Source organism: Copadichromis virginalis, linkage group LG23, assembly GCF_057382275.1.
Source record: "Copadichromis virginalis isolate Kocher_CV1m ecotype Utaka linkage group LG23, C_Virginalis_male_GT1.1, whole genome shotgun sequence".
Taxonomy (NCBI): domain Eukaryota; kingdom Metazoa; phylum Chordata; class Actinopteri; order Cichliformes; family Cichlidae; genus Copadichromis; species Copadichromis virginalis.
The window spans coordinates 31,981,061-31,995,562 of record NC_140639.1 but is presented as its reverse complement, the minus strand read 5'-3'; the positions used below and the strand labels follow the sequence as shown (position 1 = coordinate 31,995,562).

Sequence of the window (14,502 nt, the reverse complement as noted above, 5' to 3'; positions counted from 1 at the left end):
GAAAGCACACAGTTACATTCTGTCCATCATGTGGACAAAATAGAAAATGTTGAGCATTGAAAAACTGAGAACGTTGGGCAAGTTCAAAAGAAATGTGTTTGTAAGAACGAAAAACCAAATTGTTCCTAAAATAGTTATGGAAAGTCTAACTGTTGTATGTCTGTGTTCTACATGTTTATCTAATGGAAAATAAAGTTGCTATTGTTTTATTGCAGTTTTTGGATAATTCTGAGTGGATTTACACAGTACGGATCTAAATGACCCGCAACAAAATCAATGTCAATTGTTTGTTCTTCAACTTAATACAAGGGTTAATTTCCAAAACTTGCTTATGATCTTCAATTTGTAGCAGATCCACTATCACACAGCAGCTGGAGCAGTCTCCAATGGAGGTCAGTCCACTGCTGCCACCTGTGGCCAAGTACCATAGCCTACTACTAGATTAACTTGTGACACATCTGCACCTGCTGCTATGATCACATTGAGTAGAGGCTGAGTGGCTGCACTAACCCCTGGTACATCCAGATCTACCCACAAACATGTTGACAGATACAATCCCGGCAATGTGGATTGTCAACACTGAAAACAATCAGTAAGCAAAGACAACAGGGATCAATTTCTTCTGTTTATTTAGCACCCACAACATTTGTAGTCGCCTTTTGTAGAAGCTTCTCGGATGAGAGGTGAAACGTCTTCAAGCAACTTAAAGAAGTCCAGACGCTTTTCTTTGCAAGCTCCTTTGACTACGATGACCTGGATGACTGAGAACCTTCACAGACATATTGCCGTACATTTTGGGAGGAACACCCTTCAACTGGTGCGGGAGTATGAAAGGGAATCAAGGAAACTAGCGGATTATAGGAACCATCTCCGTTTCAACCTAAGATGTAGACAAAGCAGAGTTGTTCCTAAGAGCCTGCGCCTTGGATCCACTGTCAGGGGATACAGAGCAGACTTGATTCTACAGAGAGCACAAAATCACCTTTTAAGTGAAAGGATAAGACAGGTCCATTTCACCATAGATGCCCTCCAGATCAAGATCAGCCAGACCCTGCAGGAACTGGAAATCCTTCTACCCTCTCCAATCTTAGAAGAGGTTTACAAGTTTGTGGACAAGGCTCAGCGGGCCCAACACTCTAAAGGAAAAGAAAGACAACGCAGGAAATTTCACACCTTGCTTTCAAAAACACACACTCCTCATCCTGAACCTACACAACCCAGAGAAGAAAACACACCTGAAGTCAGTCAGGAGAAATGGGTTAAGAACTTTTCAGACAGGATTCTCACTGAACCTGAAAAGAGAGTATTAGCCAAAGGACTCAATTTTGCCATTTCTCCACAAAAGTTGCCCATAGTGGACCTCATCACAGCCACAGAATCTGCCATACGGATTAATAAATTATCACAGACAGAAACAGAGCAAATCAGGATGAAAGTCTCAGCCACGCTCTCCAGTGCCAAAGTCCCTCCATCCAACCTCACAATACAGGAAAAGAAGGCCGTCGCTTCCCTGAGCAAAGACCACAACATCACTGTTTTACCAGCTGATAAGGGAAGATGCACCGTGGTCCTAAACACTACAGATTACCATACAAAGATCACTACTCTCCTCAGTGACAACAATACCTACGAAGCCCTAAAGCGAGACCCCACAAGCAGCTACAAAAAGAAAGTTATAGCTTGCCTTCAAGACTTTGAAAAGGACAAAATTATTGACCGCCTTACATATCACCGCCTTTACCCAGGGGATGCCATACCCTGCATTTACGGACTTCCTAAAATCCACAAGGAAGCTGTCCCACTCAAACCCATAGTCAGCAGCATAAACTCAGCCACTTATAACATTGCTAAACACCTTGCTACCATCCTTGCGCCTCTCGTGGGGAACACCCCACACCACATCAAGAACTCCACCGACTTCACCGACAAGGTCCAGAAACTTACCCTGGATCCAGATGAAACCATGGTGTCCTTTGATGTAGTCTCTCTCTTCACTTGCATACCCACCATGGAGGCCGTGGAGACTGTCAGAAAACGACTACAAGAAGACAGCTCCTTGGAGGACAGGACCAACTTCACATCAGATCTGCACACTGTTAGACCTCTGCCTCACCACTACATATTTCAAGTACAACGAAGGCTTTTACAGACAAAAACATGGCTGTGCCATGGGCTCCCCCATGTCACCTATTGTAGCCAACCTTTACATGGAGGAAGTGGAAAGGAAGGCTCTTGGCTCTTTCAAAGGAAGAGTACCCAGCCACTGGTACAGATATGTGGACGACACCTGGGTCAAAATCAAGACACAAGAAGTGGAATCCTTCACTGCGCACATTAACTCTGTGGATAAAAACATCAGGTTCACCAGGGAAGACACAAAGGACAACTGTTTGCCTTTCCTGGACTGCGCCGTGCACATTGAAGAGAACGGCAAACTCAACATCGAAGTTTACCGGAAGCCCACACACACGGACCAGTACCTCCTCTTTGACTCCCATCACCCTTTGGAACACAAACTTGGAGTAATTAGGACCCTACACCACCGGGCAGAACATGTTCCCTCTAAGCCTGAAGGAAAAAAGAAAGAACACACACATGTAAAGGAAGCACTCAAAACATGCGGCTATCCTAAATGGGCGTTCTTAAAGTCAGCAAAGAGGCACAGAAAAGAAGACCAGACACCAGCGAGGGAGGATAAGAAGGACAGACGCAACAACATTGTCATCCCCTATGTAGCCGGTGTATCAGAGAAACTCAGGAGAGTTTTCTCCAAGCATGACATCCCGGTGCATTTCAGACCCAGCAACACGCTCAGACAAAAACTGGTTCACCCGAAAGACAAAACGCCAAAACACAAACTTAACAATGTGGTGTATGCTGTACAGTGCAGCGAGGAATGCTCAGACCTCTACATTGGAGAGACCAAACAGCCACTTCACAAGCGCATGGCACAACACAGAAGAGCCACCTCCACAGGACAAGACTCAGCAGTCCATCTGCATCTTAGGATAAAGGACACTCTTTCGAGGATACCAATGTTCACATTTTGGACAGAGAGGACAGATGGTTTGAAAGAGGAGTGAAAGAAGCCATCTATGTCCACTGTGAGCGACCATCTTTGAACAGAGGCGGGGGTTTACGACACCAACTCTCTGCCATCTATAATCCAGTTTTGAGATCCCTTCCCAGACGCCTTAACGCCCACTGGGCCATCTGACCTCAGGAATTCGCATGATAAGGTGGGGCCAGGTTTCACAATGAACACACCCGAAACTCTGGCTGATTGGGACCCACACCCAGTTTCACACCTTGGCTCAGGCGATTAGAGGATCATCAGGGGGTCCTTTTGTCCCTCTGTGGGGGGTTACTCTCACTAGGTTTATATCTGGGACTCTCCACCATTTGACCTTAGAACTGAAGAAGCTTCTCGGATGAGAGGTGAAACGTCTTCAAGCAACTTAAAGAAGTCCAGACGCTTTTCTTTGCAAGCTCCTTTGACTACGATGACCTGGATGACTGAGAACCTTCACAGACAATTGAAAGGTACAAATGTGCATGACACGAATTCAAACGTGGTGTAGATGTGTCTCACAAGTTGATCTGGCTGTAGGCTGTGGCACTTGGCCAGAGGTGGCGCTGGTTGACTCGACTCCATGTTAGTGCACAAAGTAAACTGCACGCTGTAGTTATGAAGCAAAAACGCTGAATTCGGAGAAATAAACCGTGCGAGGGGAACGATAACGACGACAAGAGTCTCCCGATCGTTTACTCTTGCTGTCCCGTGAACAACATCGGCGTGGTGTTAATTGTTTGCTGTTTTCGCGATTGCGTCGCGCATGAGGATATCGCCAGGTAAACTCGCCACATTTTTAAACATTTTGTTGTTCAACAGCATCAAGACTGACAGAGTGTGTTTGAGATAACCTCACAAGTGTCACAGATGACACATTTGGCGTTTTTTTGCTGGTTTGTCGGTAGCAGCTCCTGAAACGCAAGACTGCCACACATCTGTTCGACCAACGCCAGTTGATCTAAACGCCAGTAGATCTGGAACACCGGGCACACATTTGCTTTTGGGAACCTGCTTACCACCCCAACCCATCCCCCATGCAATTTAAGTTAATTGTCACTGGAAAAAGCAGGTGTTAGCTAGCAGCTAACTGGAAATATGAAAGAATGACATCATTTTTGTGGGAAATTACAATACAGCTTTGTTGGTTCTGTAGATGACTGCTATTGTTGTAGATTTACGTAGATATCTGTGCACAAGGAAATCAGCTTCATTGTAAATGTGCTGGATTCCATGTTTATGAGAAATACGAGTTTGGCAGTCTTTTATTAGACATTGACTTCTATTCAGTATTCTATTCAGAAGTTATTTATTAAAATCAGAGGTAATGCTGTGTGCTTAGCTGATGGAGAGCAGGTTGCTATGGTTATGGTTAAGGATGATGGTTTAAATCGACATTATGAGCCTACACATGCAGAGAACTATAAGAACTTGACTGATGCAGAACAAGAACAGACATCTGCAAAAGCAGCAAGGACTTTTTACCAAGCTGTACACAACCAGGAGCTTTGTCGATATTCTCACAAAATTGCAAAAAACACTTAGTCATTTCATGATGAGGATTTTAAGAGTGTTTGTTGTCCACAAGGCAGCCCAGTTGAAACTTCCCACACATAAGGAGAAATGCTCAGAAGAAACTATGTGAACAAACATTCTCAGTAATGATGTTTAACAAATTGAGATACAGTCCCTGCACACTTGTATCAGTACATTCTTCCAACTGCTGACAACGAGTCATAAGCATCTAACTGTGAATAAGAAGAAAATGAGATAATCGCAGTGAAAATGGTTGTAAATTGTTGTCAGCGTTGTTAACATTTTGCTTATTTATTGTGGAAGCTCAGATTGATGAAATTCATTTTACACCCAATTGAACAGTCCCACATGTGGCTCGATTCACTATGATTCATTTTTGTGTCTTTTGTAAAGTCTCGCTCTTTGCTGTGTCTTTGACGGAAAGAGAGCTGAAGTGTTGAAACAACAGAAAAAAACAGCAAGCTACTTAATTCAACATCCCTTGTGTTAACAGATGCGTTAAACTGTAATCACTTTGTGAAACACTGGTGTAGACTACATATCATAAACAATCTGGAAAGTTAGGCAACATTAAACAAATACATAAAACTATACTAAAAGTATGGATTCTAGTAATTCAAATACAATTTAAGGATCATGAAAAATACACGAGAAACATCAAAATGGAAAGCTGTGAGGAGATGGACCCAGGAAAACAGGGCTCTTTTTTTACATTGGCTTCATTATTAAGACCCCAAAGTTCCATTCGCCTTTTATATAAATAATATTGGAAAGGAAAGTGAACATATAAGCATTATACAACCCCTAGGTACCAATCGTACCCCTCAGTAGTAACACTCTGTTGTTTTGACTAATACTCCCCTTTGTTTCAATGGCTTAAGACCAACTAGGACTAGTGACATAGCACTAACATCACTGCTGACTGGGGGTTTATCATCCTGTTTTCACTACGAAGCAGTAGATCATTTCAAGGAAAGACGTAAGCTGAAGGTTTAAAGTGGACTTATTCTGTTCCAATAATGAATGTTGATCTTAAACACTGGGCAACATTAAAAAGAAAATTAGGTCAATATATGAAGATATACAGTACTGTGCAAAGGCTTGAGCCACCCCTCATTTCTTTATATTTTGCTTTCAGGCACCCAGACTTTCTTGTATGTTTTTTAAACAATATTTCACAAGGCTTTCTGACGTGTTTTTTTTTAGACCTCAACTTCCTCTTTACTCATTTCCAGTCCAGTCCGTGTACCTCACTGTTTTCAGAGGGTTGTTTGTTGTTTGTTTTATATTATATATATTTCTTATCACTAACTTATGAAGGAAGCATTAAAGCATAAAAAGATGCCTAACTGAAGGGATGAATCATTGTGTCTGCACATAACTGACAACTTAGTAGCAAAGGCCTAGTTTGTGCTTTGTATTCTTTGTATTCTTTAGGCTCTTTTTTTACTAGCAGCCTGTTGCAAAAATACATAATTTGTTCCAATTTGTTTGTTAAATTTACAGAAATGCCAACAGTAACAGTAACAGTAATTCAATTTTATTTATATAGCGCCAAATCACAACATAAGTCGCCTCAAGGCGCTTCATAGATACAGAGAAAAACCCAACAATCATATGACCCCCTATGAGCAAGCACTTTGGCAACAGTGTTTGAAAGACATGAAATAGTATTTTTGCTCTAATGAGGTTAAAACTATTAGCCTAAAACTATCTCAAAGTGGCGTGCAGGCTGTCCCTAAAGAAACCGAGGACAAAAGCAGAAGTGGCAGGCTTAAGAAATACTGTCTACCGCAGTTGAATGGTATCTGAAAACATGGTGGAGGCTCTGTCATGGTTTGGGGTTGCATTTCAGCCAGTGTGTTGGGGAGCATGCCAGAACTGATGGAATTATGAAGACAGAAAAGTACTGTCAGATTTAATCTACCGTGCAATACCATCCGGATAGCATCTGATTGGCAGTGGATTTGTTTGTCAGTACGGCAATGATTCCAAACAGAGTACCAATGCAGTAAAAACAAACCTATAGAGAAAAACACACAATGGAGCACTTGCTTCCCTAGAGCCCAGACGTGAATATTATTGAAGCAGTGGGGGATCATCTTGATATAGAGCAGAACAAAAGACAACCAGCTTCCAAAGGAGAGCTTTGGATCTCTTTCAAGAAGCCTGCAGAAATATTCTTCTCTGCACTCACATGTTTTTGAAATATCTGGGCACTGACAAAGTTGTGTTAGTAAGAAGAATATGTTAATGAAATGTTTGTTAAATGTGATGTTAAAAGGTTTTCCTGTGTCCTATCATTTCCTCTTGTTCCATGTGTCTCTTTCTTTGTTCTCTTTCCCCATTTTTCATTTTCCTTTAATCTTTCTTTCTCTATTTCAACTCTGACTGTCCCCTCCTTATTCATTCCCGCTTTTGTCTTTCTTCTTGTTTATCTGGCCCCCTTCTACTCCCCCTTCCATTTCAGGACCATGTCACAAGGGGTAGATGTGTCTGGCCTGTTCAGTGAGATGGTGAAAGCCTGTGCCACAGTAGATGTAGTCCAGAAGAAATTGGTTTATGTCTTCCTGTGTTCCTACGCCACTTTAAACCCGGAGTTGTCCCTGCTGGTCATCAACACTCTGAGGAAGGACTGCCAGGATCCAAACCCAATGGTCCGCAGTCTAGCCCTCAGGAACATGACCAACCTCAGGTGAGCTGTTGTACACAGGGACCTCAGTGTAAGCTGCCACATCCACTCATGACTGGTTTTGAATGTGTCTGTGTGCCAGGTTACCCAGCCTGGTGGAGTATGTGGAGCAGCCTCTAACAGCAGGACTGAGAGACAGAGCAGCCTGCGTACGACGTGTGGCTGTACTCGGCTGGGCCAAATTGCACAACCTCCATCCTAGCTCTGAGATAGGTGGGGATTTTTTTATCCCGTTAACACAGTTCTCTTCTTCTCTTGCAAGAAAGAAGAAAGTTAATCCCATCACTATTGATGTATCAGCAGGTGTGTTTCACTTGCTGATACATCAGCGTCATGTACAGAAACCTCTTGTTTGTGATTCTTTCCAGATGCAGCAGTGGTGAATGAACTTTACAGCCTCCTGAGGGACCCGGACCCTGTGGTGATGGTGAATTGCCTCCGAGCTTTGGAGGAGATCCTGAAGGAGGAGGGTGGTATCGCTATTAACAAACCCATTACCCACCACCTGCTCAACAGGTTGGTCCACAGTTAAAACATCAGATGAAATGTGGATACATGAAATCTGTCAAAATAAGGATGCTCTGGTATGCAGTTTATTTTACTGTTAGTGCTGAACTGCATTAGGTCTTTGATTAATTTCAATGTGAATTTTTTAGGGGCGTGCCCTACTGTTTTTTACCTTTAGGCAAAGTAGGTAGCTGAAGTGGTGGATGGTGACACATCTAGAAAACTGTGAAATTTCACCAGAAGAAAACTAATCCCATCACAGGAAGAAGTTAAAAAAAGAGGGGGGGGGGGGGGGGTAAAGAAGGAGAGGGTTGAAGAAAGCCATTAATTTGTTTCTAATGTTTTTACATTCTTCTCTTCATCTGCTACTCAGTTAATGGGGAAAAAAGGCATTCTGTCTTCTTACTGAAATTGAATTCATTTTTTGTCTAATGAGAGCCTTAATCTGCAGGACTGTCTGTGTGTGTGGCTATCATCCAGCCTTCTACAGATAGCTAATCATATCAGCAGAGCCAAATAGCTTCCTGTTAGACTTCTGTCTAAACCAGCATTATAGACAGGAAGAGCAATGTGCACATAAATATATTTCCCTGCATGTTTAACTATTGTAGCATAGCATAACACTGGCAACGTCCAGGTGACTTTCCTCAGCCGTATGTGCTACCAGGCTATTTTGTTTTATTCATTTTTGTCAGTGACAGCAAATTTCCACTACTGGCACTGGTGAGATGTAAGAACTTGCCCAGGAACTGACCCTAAATAATCACGCTTATAAAATCACATTTTATTCCATCACCTAACATCAAGATTATATTTTGTCCTAACATAGAAACTGTATTTGAAACTGATTTCTCAGTGGCAAAATGAGTTCGTAAACTATAATGAATGCACATCACATTATCAGTTTCAAACTGATAATGTGTTTTGGCTGAAAGGTAATACTTATGTTTGAGCTGAGCAGCTGTGGCTCACATATTACAGTCTGTCTCTCCTTCCTGTTTTTGTTTTGTTTTTTTCCCTTTCCTTTATGGTGTTATGTGGATAAAGGCAGTATGTGTAGTTTGTAGTTCATGTAAGTTTCGCTACTTGTTTTGTTACGCTTAGTGCAGACCTTCCCAAAGTGTGGGGGGCGCAGAGCCATTGCAGGGGGGGCGCGGTGTGAAAAGGGGAAAAAAAACAAAAACAAACAAGGCTTGGACACTGCTAGCACGGGGCAACCACACAAACGCAAAGCAGGAGATGAAGCATAGCTGAATATGTTTCCAAACCAACTTCATTTTAAGCCAAAGACTAGAAAATATGGTGAAGCATATTTTCTGTTAAGGGTTCAATATTGAGGAGGAGAGTAAAAACAACCATGGTCCAGAAGAGCTTGGTCAAACAATCGATTTTAATGACCACACGCAGCGTGGGGAGATGTACACTGCAAAACATCAGCTGTAGATCTCCGCCCAAAAAGACACTTCAGATTGCTTTTGATTCATCAGGGTTAACGCCCCCTCATGCATCATCAGATACAATACATGCATACGTCAAATCAAAACCACAATGACTTTTAACACAGTTTGAAAAGAACATTGTCTTCGTCTCCACGGCAGGTGCTTCCTGTCAATCTTCTGACTCTCGTTTCTCCAAAACCTCGGGCCATGCTCTGGAACAAACTACCAATTCTGCACACACAAAAATGCAGTTGCAAGAAAATATATCTGAACTCTCACCTAGAACATAAGCCTACCTAGTGTGTGTGTGTGTGTGTGTGTGTGTGTGTGTGTGTGTGTGTGTGTGTGTGTGTGTGTGTGTGTGTGTGTGTGTGTGTGTGTGTGTGGCTCGACCTCACACGAACTTTGTTTTATGAGAAGAGAGGCCAATTCTCATGTGCATAATAACCTAACTGAAACTATATCTGTAATATGTTGAATAAATGTTTTAATCAAGAACCTCTACTAAAAGCTTAATCAAAAGATATAAATGAATAAAAGACAATAATTAATAACCTGGTTATTCAAATAGCATCATCCAAACAGCTCCTCAAAGTAACTTTCACTTTCACAAGCACGCTCTGCAAAAGCCTGCGCTTCCTGTCTACTTTGGCACAGAGTGTACTCAGAGTTAGGGCCTTCTTTTATCAGAATCAGCACATACACATTTAAGATTTATAACAAGCATTCAAAAGCATTTAAGATTATTGATTTAACTCAACAGTTTAACGTGGTTATAACTGCACCTGTAATAAAGGCTAATTGGGTACCAATATGTTTAAACATCTGAATACAATATCAATACTGTAAACTGTATGATTAATGCAATGGTAATGATGATGATTATGATTATGAACCATAGCAGTAAAATAATTTCCCTGATCTCCACACTTCCCTTTGGCTTCACCTGCACAAGTGCCAAGGTAGGTCTACCCTGCAGAATTGGTCTTTCCTTCGTCTGGAGCAGCGCTGGGCTTTTCAAATCACGGACAAACCGTATCCCACATTCTTGATTTTTAGTTCACAAACACTTGTTGTAATGACTAACTACTCCTGACATTTTGGAGATGTTTGCTCTTTATACAGTAACGTTACAGTGGGATACAAATAATATCAGGCTCATCCTGCCACGATTTGTTCCCCCGGTTCAAATCACGGACAAACCGTATCCCACAGCTGTTTATGTTTTTAAACCCATTTTGCACAGAGAGACATTTTTTGAAAAATGTATTGATAGCAATGTTGAACATTACACAGGAAATAAACAACTACATGTAAAATAATTACACCGTGACACCCCTGCCTTTCTAAATGGAGGGACAGAAACTGTGTGTTTATATGTAAGCGTGTAAAACCTGAAGATAGAGACAAAATACTGTTAATCTGACTATCTGCCATTCTGCAATTCCTCTCACGTAAACAATAACGTGTTGCACAGCGTGACGTGAAAAAAGGCACATTTTCATGTAAAACAAAGGGGGGCCCAGCAAAAATTTTGGGAACCACTGGCTTAGTGGATGTGTACAGTGCTATGTTCAAAATAAATAAAGACACTGTTAGAAAAAAAAAGTCTGTCTTTCCTCCTAGGCTTAAGGAGTGTGACATTTGGGGTCAGTCTGAGGTGCTGAGAGTTCTTCAGCGCTACAGGCCCCAGTCAGAGGACGAGCTCTTTGACATCCTGTCCCTGCTGGACTCGTTCCTTGTAAGCCCCCACCCCCCTGTCATGGCTGCCACCCTTAGCCTCTTCCTGAGCATCTCCTCCAACCTGCCCGTCATCAGTCTGGCGGCCCTGGAACGAGTCAGTGGACCCCTGCTTGCAGCCTGTGGGAGTGGTTCCAGAGAGATGAGGTTTGCTGCCGTCTGCCACATACAGGTCAGTGCAACTAATTTAAACATGTGAGTGGATTCAAAGGAGCTTGCAAAGAAAAGCATCTGGACTTCTTTAAGTTGCTTGAAGACGTTTCACCTCTCATCCGAGAAGCTTCTTTAGTTCTAAGGTCAAACTGAAGAAGCTTCTCGGATGAGAGGTGAAACGTTCTAGGTGAATGTGTAAACCTGTACACGTGGTGTGAAAATTCCTCTATTAATGTCTATCAAGAGAATGGAACAAAGACAAAAAATTTTACTTTTTAAATTATTATCTTTATTATGATTATTATTACTACTCCTGACATAGTATATATCGTTAGCTTCATAGCATAAGGCAATTATGCTATGAAGCTAACGATATATATATGTGTGTGTGTATGTATGTATGTATGTATGTATGTATGTGTGTGTATATATATATATATATATATATATATATATATATATATATATATATATATATATATATATATTAGGGGTGCAACGATACACAAAATTCACGGTTCGGTTCGATACTTTGGTGTCACGGTTCGATATTTTTTCGATACAAAAAAATGTTCATGCCTTTTTAATTTGTCATTTATTAAAATTATAAATATATATTTTAACTCAAAAGTACAGTTTTTAAATTTAACCCTAACCCTTGTGCGTGTTTTTTATTTTGACAGCGAATGCGCACCTGCGGACCACTTATGTGCAGCCCTGGTTATTTAGCTCATCATATCGCAGCCACAGAAATTCTTTTGTCCATGAAACCATAAAGCTGCACTTTCTTTTTGCCTTATAGTCTGATTTGTCATAACTTCTCCGTTTTGTGGTAAGCTTTTCTTTGGCTGTCACTTCTTCACCCTGACCTGTCTTATTTGGCTCAGCAGAACTGAAATGCTTTTACACACTCACTCACATAAGCTCAGCGATTCTCTGCGCGATCAACCTCTCACATGTTTAAGCTGCGGGAGATTTCACTTGTCATGTTTGCATAGTAAGCTAACAATTAATAAGACGATGTCAGAGGAATTGGTGCACAAATTATCATCACTCACAGATCAGTGCTGTCGCTCTCTATACACAGTTCGCGCGATTGCAAAGTGAAAGCAAAAAAACAAGCGCAAATTCAAACACGATTTCAATATGTCACATATTGACAGTGGCTCACCCAATGACATAATTACCCAGCTACATTTCTGAAAGAATGCAAAAGCATTGACATATATTTTTCCTTCCTACAATAGCCCGACAGGCAGGGCAGAGATAGCCCCGGGACGTCGGGCTAGCGATATTGCGAGCCCTGTATCTGATTGAGGAATCACTCATCTTTGGAAAAGAGAGTTTATTACAGAGAAATGTCTCTTTCCAAAATAAAAGCTATACTATCCGCTTCTTCTGGGCTATATTCTCAGCAGCATATTAAACATATCAGGTCTCCATAAGGAGAATCCTGTGCTAACAGCTGTCTAAATGACTCGGCTAAAGTTTGTAGCATGCATGCTTGTTGTTTTTGTCTTTGCACTAGGATGATGTCGGTGTAAATGTGCAGTCATATTCGTTGTGTTCCCACTAGTGCTTTCAGGTTAATCTCGTTGAAATAACCTTAACGCCACAACACGGCAAATCTCCGTTAACGAGCTACCCTATACAGAGGGGCTAGACGGCCAACACGTTAACGAGCTAACTGCGCTAACACACTAGCTCCCACCCATGTAATTGAGCATTGCATGGCACATCCAACATACTGTTTTACTTTAGTCCATGACTCGCTTACCTTCAGGGTCATACGTCACATGAAAACCAAAATAATTCCAAACGCCAGATCTGAATGAGGGTGGGGAGGTCCACTTCTGTCTCGCTAGCTTGCCCTGCGCTCTTCCTTCTGACCATGCTGTCTGTGTTGAGTGCTCAGTGAATCTGCGTTCGACTACTCCGCCTAGGCTGCACTCTCGAGCCTAGGCGGAGTAGTCAAATGCAGATTCACTGAGCGCTCAAAACAGACAGCATCGTCAGAAGGAAAGTTGATAAAATAAATTACAAATTTTGTATTGTTCTTTTTTTTTTCTCCCCTTTGGTTTTCTTTCTTTCTCTCCCCCTCTTTCTTTCATTCTTTCCCCCTGTCCTATCCCACAGTCATGTCTGTCCCGTTTGCAACTGAAAATAAAATAAATTCATAATTATAATAAAGGTCAATCAAATGGACCAATATGATGATCCACTTAAAATAAATCCTCTTGGCATCTTTCTTGGCCTCAAGACAACAATTCTAATGGCTATAGATCCAAACGGGACACAAAAAAAAAAAAATTGAAAAAAATTGTATTGTTCGATACATATGCGTACCGAACCGAAAGCACTGTATCGAACGGTTCAATATCGATACGAATATCGTTGCACCCCTAATATAAAAAAAAAAAACACCCAGCACGCCCCTGCGGGCGGTTTATCCTTCAAGCTCGGGTCCTCTACCAGAGGCCTGGGAGCTTGAGGGTCCTGCGCAGTATCTTAGCTGTTCCCAGGACTGCGCTCTTCTGGACAGAGATCTCCGATGTTATTCCCGGGATCTGCTGGAGCCACTCGCCTAGCTTGGGAGTCACCGCACCTAGTGCTCCGATTACCACGGGGACCACCGTTACCTTCACCCTCCACATCCTCTCGAGCTCTTCTCTGAGCCCTTGGTATTTCTCCAGCTTCTCGTGTTCCTTCTTCCTGATATTGCTGTCATTCGGAACCGCTACATCGATCACTACGGCCGTCTTCTTCTGTTTGTCTACCACCACTATGTCCGGTTGGTTAGCCACCACCATTTTGTCCGTCTGTATCTGGAAGTCCCACAGGATCTTAGCTCGGTCATTCTCCACCACCCTTGGGGGCATCTCCCATTTTGACCTCGGGACTTCTAGGTTATACTCGACACAGATGTTCCTGTACACTATGCCGGCCACTTGGTTATGGCGTTCCATGTATGCCTTGCCTGCTAGCATCTTGCACCCTGCTGTTATGTGCTGGATTGTCTCTGGGGCATCTTTACACAGCCTGCACCTGGGGTCTTGCCTGGTGTGATAGACCCCAGCCTCTATGGATCTTGTACTCAGAGCTTGTTCTTGTGCTGCCATGATTAGTGCCTCTGTGCTGTCTTTCAGTCCAGCTTTGTCCAGCCACTGGTAGGATTTCTGGATATCAGCCACCTCCTCTATCTGCCGGTGGTACATACCGTGCAGGGGCCTGTCCTTCCATGATGGTTCCTCGTCTCCCTCCTCTTTCTTGGGTTTCTGCTGCCTGAGGTATTCACTGAGCACTCGGTCAGTTGGGGCCATCTTCCCAATGTATTCTTGGATGTTCCTTGTCTCATCCTGGACTGT

General features: G+C 42.4%; 1 protein-coding gene across 1 annotated transcript in view; it reads left to right on the top strand.

The window, feature by feature from the left end:
- Positions 1-14,502, top strand: part of ap4b1 (adaptor related protein complex 4 subunit beta 1) — a 49,649-nt gene that overhangs the window by 3,090 nt on the left and 32,057 nt on the right. Inside the window, exons 3-6 of the mRNA XM_085449749.1 lie at positions 7,077-7,301; positions 7,381-7,511; positions 7,667-7,814; positions 10,871-11,156. Of these exons, the coding sequence (XP_085305875.1) occupies positions 7,077-7,301; positions 7,381-7,511; positions 7,667-7,814; positions 10,871-11,156 (790 nt within the window). The remainder of the gene's footprint in view (positions 1-7,076; positions 7,302-7,380; positions 7,512-7,666; positions 7,815-10,870; positions 11,157-14,502) is intronic.